This window comes from Tripterygium wilfordii, chromosome 3 (genome assembly GCF_013401445.1).
Source record: "Tripterygium wilfordii isolate XIE 37 chromosome 3, ASM1340144v1, whole genome shotgun sequence".
Lineage (NCBI taxonomy): Eukaryota > Viridiplantae > Streptophyta > Magnoliopsida > Celastrales > Celastraceae > Tripterygium > Tripterygium wilfordii.
Genome location: NC_052234.1, coordinates 7457217 through 7462067, shown reverse-complemented (window position 1 = coordinate 7462067; position 4851 = coordinate 7457217). Strand labels below are relative to the sequence as shown.

The window sequence follows — 4851 nt, the reverse complement described above, 5'->3', positions numbered from 1 at the left end:
AGATCTCTCAAAAAATTACTCTCAAAAGACCCCCAATTAATGGGGGTGTCGGATGTTAAGTAGACCCTACATGTGTGCTTTTAATTAATAATTACTTTAATGTCATATAGATTTTGGAGTCTTTTCGGGTTCACATAGCAGACCCTGAGTGATCGCACACAATACTCTCTCTCTATATATATATAGTATTGTTAATTGTAGAACGAATCCTAAAAATATAGAGTTGAAATTGGATTTCTCAGTTGATATGATTCATGTCCAGCTAATTATATAAATGACCCCGGGTGGTTGCACACAACACGGAGACACAAAATCAAGTGAGACTAATTCCGCCTCCATGGATAGTAAGGACTTCTCAATTGGAGTGGTTGGTGGACATGGCCCAAACAGTTACTTCAACAATTCCATGTATCAGGTTCAAGTAATTACATTTTAGTTAAGACTTTTTGACTACACTTTTTATTATTTCTTTCCATTAGTTACAGTTTCCTCATTTTGCAGCGACGAGCTGGGAATGAAGCCATGGAAATAATTGATGAGGTGATTACGAAGAAGCTAGATATAAAGTCCTTTTGTGATTCTTCTACTTCAAGAACAATTCGTCTGGTCGATATGGGCTGTGCAGTAGGACCAAATACATTTGAAGCAATGCAAGGCCTAATAGAAATCATAAAAACCAAGTACAAAACTCAATGCCCCAACTCTCCATTAATTCCTCAATTCCAAGTGTTCTTCAATGATCAATCGACGAACGATTTCAACACCCTCTTCGCCTCTCTGCCTCAAGAAAGAGAATACTCCGTAGCAGGCGTGCCGGGTTCCTTCTACGGTCGATTGTTCCCGGACTCGTCTCTTCATGTTGTGTATACAAGTTATTCACTGCATTGGCTCTCCAAGGCCCCTCAAGTGTTGCAGGACAGAAACTCTCCAGCATGGAACAAAGGCAGGATTCATTACACAAGTGCAGGAGAGGGTGTGGTTAGTGCTTATGCAGCTCAATTTGCTCAAGACCTTGATGCCTTCTTGAATGCTAGAGCTAAAGAGGTTGTTGGTGGAGGGATGATGGTGATTATAATTTGTAGTGTCTCTGATGGGATTCCTTATTCTCAACTTTATAAGGGTTTGATGTTTAATGCTATGGGGTCTATCCTTTTGGACATGGCCAAACAGGTAAATCATCAGTTCCTTCTTTATTTTATACAAATGACAAATGACAACGTTAATCTAATATTAATCTTACAGGGAAAAGTGAGTGAAGATGCAGTTGACGCATTCAACATGCCGATATATGATTGTTCTCTTGGGGAATTCGCAGCCATAGTTGAAAGAAACGGGAGTTTCAGCATCGAAGCAATGGGACTAAGAGACCCTGCACCGTGGTTGAAAGTCCCCGTCGATATCCCGGAGGTAGTAGTGCACACAAGGGCTTCATGCGAGGGAATGCTTAAAAAGAACTTTGAAATTGAGATTATTAATGAATTGTTTGATCGGTTGATCCAACAACTCTGCAAGATTTCAGATCAAGTAGACTCTGGTTCCAAAGGAAAAAAACTCAGGCCTATTTTGTGTTGCAACGTAAATGATCCATTGATTGAGATTGGGATTTGTTGTGATTTCCAGGACATACCACAAGATATATTCAGAAACAATGTGTTTGTGGTTCAAATTTATTTAGATCTCACAACACTACAACAATAACTACTAGTTCTGAGGTTTATTTTGACATTTTTCCGCGATTAAAAGGTTTTACTGACGAACAAGTTTATTGTTGGTAAATACCTTCACAATCACAGAAACTTATAATTATTTTTTTCATCTATCAAAAAGTTTGGGGTAGGGACTACAACACTTGAATGCCAAACCTCATCCAATATTGGGTGAGATTACAACACTCACATTTGAAACCTCATATGACATTGAGATCGAACAAAACGGGTTAGTCGCATTTCAATTGATGGTCAAAGAAAAATTGAATGCCAAGCAATGATAATTCTAAAGATTTTTTAGAAAAAATTAGACACGTCTCCTAAGCGGTGACAAGTTCAGTGTTATTTCATTGGGGGGCTAGACCCCAATGAAATTATGTACAATCCCCAATGTACCAAGCCCCCAATACTAAGCCTTCAATGTACAAGGCTCCTAATATATCAATTGATCATGCCTCCAATGTACTAGACAGTGTGCGCCCCTAATGGCTAGAAGTTCTTGATCCATCACTACTCCTAAGTAACAATAATATTGAAAGAATCAATGACACATTTCAGAGTAAATTTTTCTTATTGCAATGAGAAGTTGGTCACCTAACATAGGAGCCATTCCCAATCAATGTTTTAGTGTATAATTACTTCTTCTTTTTTGGATAAAATCCAATATATTTGGTGGGGTGGAGGTCCAACTCATGGTCAGGTAAAAGAGAGGAATTGCCACATTTTTTTTTTTTTTTAATCTTTTGGCAAATTATATCAATAAATTAGGAGTAAACTATTTGATATTATCCTTACCATTGAAACATAGCCACGTGGCACCTAAATGCCAACTCGGAAGAAGAACAGCAAACCTACCTCGGTACCGACTGAGGTGAGCGTTAATATCAAGTTGGGTTTGGTAACAAAGTTTGAATGTTGAAGCCCACAAAATATGTCTCATAAGTCCATAACTTAGTCTTTCTTAAGCCCAATAAGAAGTGGCCCATTAAAGAACAAGCAAGTGGACTTGCTGCTTGCAGCAAATTAACAAAGAAGAGATGCAAAAAGCGTTGGGCTGAGTCTTCGGCTTCATTTTCTAGACTCTCTTGCGTTTGATTCTCTTGACTTCATGGATTTAATTTCATCAATTTTTTTGTATGAATCTAGAACTAATCCTCTTTCTAGGGATAATGTAGCCACTATATTATGCTCAAAGATTTTGGTTTGATTATTAATTTATTCATGTGTTGATTAAAATACTTTATTGATAAATTGAATCTTGATGATTGATCACCATTAGGATTTGATTAATTTGATGCATATTGTAGTAGACGTCATGCTCAATTTGAGATTAGCTTCTTGCAATTTAACACCATGACTGCCTAGCCATAGACGCGCCATATGCTAAGATTCATGTGATCTTGATAAAAGTCACCATTGATTTGAATGCATCCTTGTTTGTTAATCCAGTGTAGGCGTCATATATAGTTGCAAATTAAGGATTGACGTAGTAAGTTAGACGCCATGACTATTACATGAATAAGGGGACTTGATCTTTGACATACATGAATGAATTGATAGTTAATAACCAAATGAATTGAGTATAATGGAGATGGTGAAATCGAAACCCTAGTACTTTCGCCAATTTATTCTTTTGTAAAATTCTTGATTTGTTTCTTTGTGACATATTTAGAATTTTCTTTTAAAGTTTTTTTTTAAATTCACAACCATTCTTCATCTTTTTATTCAGTGATATTGTGAAAGGGCCCAAGAATATGAGGGCCCTAGCTGATAAGCGTACCTCGAACAAGTATTGTAAATGTACAAGTATCATGGGCATGATACTGAGAAATGTAGACATCTGAAGGATGAACTTGGGATCTCATTAGACACGGATATCTCAAACAGTTCACCTTGGATAGGAAGGAGAAGAGGAGGAGGATAGATGATAATATAGATGATGATTGAAGAAGGTAGAGAATAAGAGATAACTATTCGTTATCAAAGAGGAACAACCGAAATGATTGGAGTAATCATAGGAGGAGAAAGCTCGTCGGTAGGAAGGGCATATGCCCCTATTAATGGAATCACTTGGAAGAGCAAAAAGCCGAGGAAGAGGAAGAGAAGATAGTTTTTTTTCTTAAAAAGATATTGAAGATGTACAAGATCCCCATGATGATGCCTTGGTGGTGGAAGCGGTCATTGTAAACTATACAGTAAGAAAATATTGGTAGATAATGATAGTGTAGCAGACATCCTATTCTACCATGCTTTTAAGTAAATGAAGATCTCAAAAGATAAAGCTAAAGTCAGTTTTGACTCCCTTGAATGTGTTTCCTAGAGACTTCATAATTCTTAAGGGAATCATATCACTGCCAATAACTCTAGGATAGTAACGAAAGACTATCATAGGCAGACCCCTCCTCCATAAAGCCCTGGCAGTGGTCTCCATTTACCACCTCAAAATGAAATTCTCAATTGCAAAGGGAGTAGAATAAGGGAAAGAAAATCAGAAGCTAACTCGGATGGTCTATTACATTGATCTTAAAGAAAAGAAGTAAGCATCCATCTCATTAGCTAAATTGGATGTTTGAGAAGAAAAGAAGCCCTCAAACCAACTTTAGTAGAGGAACAAGTCCCCTTAGTTGTTGACGACATGAATGTCTACATCAATTGTATCAAGCCTAGGTATCAGTGTTTTAAAAGGCGCTCAGGGTGTACACCCTGAGGTGTGCCTCAAGGCGAGGCGCCTTCGAGCTACCTCCTGGTGTACGCCCTTGATAGAGGCTTGTAAGGCATACGCCTCATATGCCTAAGGTGTACGACTCAGAATGGTGTGCACCAAGATGTATGAGGCGTAGGCCTCACAGAGAGTGTATTTCAATAGGTTAAAACTTACGTTTAGAAAAACATAACCTAAATCGCGAAAGACCACTGAATCGCGCCCCCTTCAAATCGCGACCTCCTCTCCAGCAGCCGCCCCTTGTAGCCGTGACCTCAGCCTCTTTTCTCCTGCCACATGCGGCCTCAGTAGGGTCTTTAAACCCTAAACCTTAATACTTTAATAAATAAATATATATTTATATAGATATATCATATATATTATATATCTATATTGTACATATATATACTATATAAGAATATTAATTTGTATTTAGTATACTTA

The 4851-nt window shown here is 37.7% G+C and overlaps 1 protein-coding gene across 1 annotated transcript; it reads left to right on the top strand.

Moving 5' to 3' along the window:
• Nucleotides 1-228: 228 nt before the first annotated feature.
• Nucleotides 229-1728, top strand: LOC119995571 (loganic acid O-methyltransferase-like). The gene is made up of 3 exons (XM_038842085.1): nucleotides 229-415; nucleotides 502-1170; nucleotides 1243-1728. The coding sequence occupies exons 1-3, from the start codon at nucleotides 275-277 to the stop codon at nucleotides 1696-1698; spliced, it is 1266 nt and encodes a 421-aa protein (XP_038698013.1). The 5' UTR covers nucleotides 229-274; the 3' UTR covers nucleotides 1699-1728.
• Nucleotides 1729-4851: the final 3123 nt, after the last annotated feature.

Excerpts from the sequence above, each read along its gene's own strand:
- LOC119995571 (XM_038842085.1), top strand. The coding sequence starts at position 275 with ATGACCCCGGGTGGTTGCACACAACACGGAGACACAAAATCAAGTGAG. Across the intron at positions 416-501 it reads TCAACAATTCCATGTATCAG|CGACGAGCTGGGAATGAAGC; the intron begins GTTCAAGTAATT and ends CTCATTTTGCAG. Across the intron at positions 1,171-1,242 it reads TTTTGGACATGGCCAAACAG|GGAAAAGTGAGTGAAGATGC; the intron begins GTAAATCATCAG and ends TTAATCTTACAG.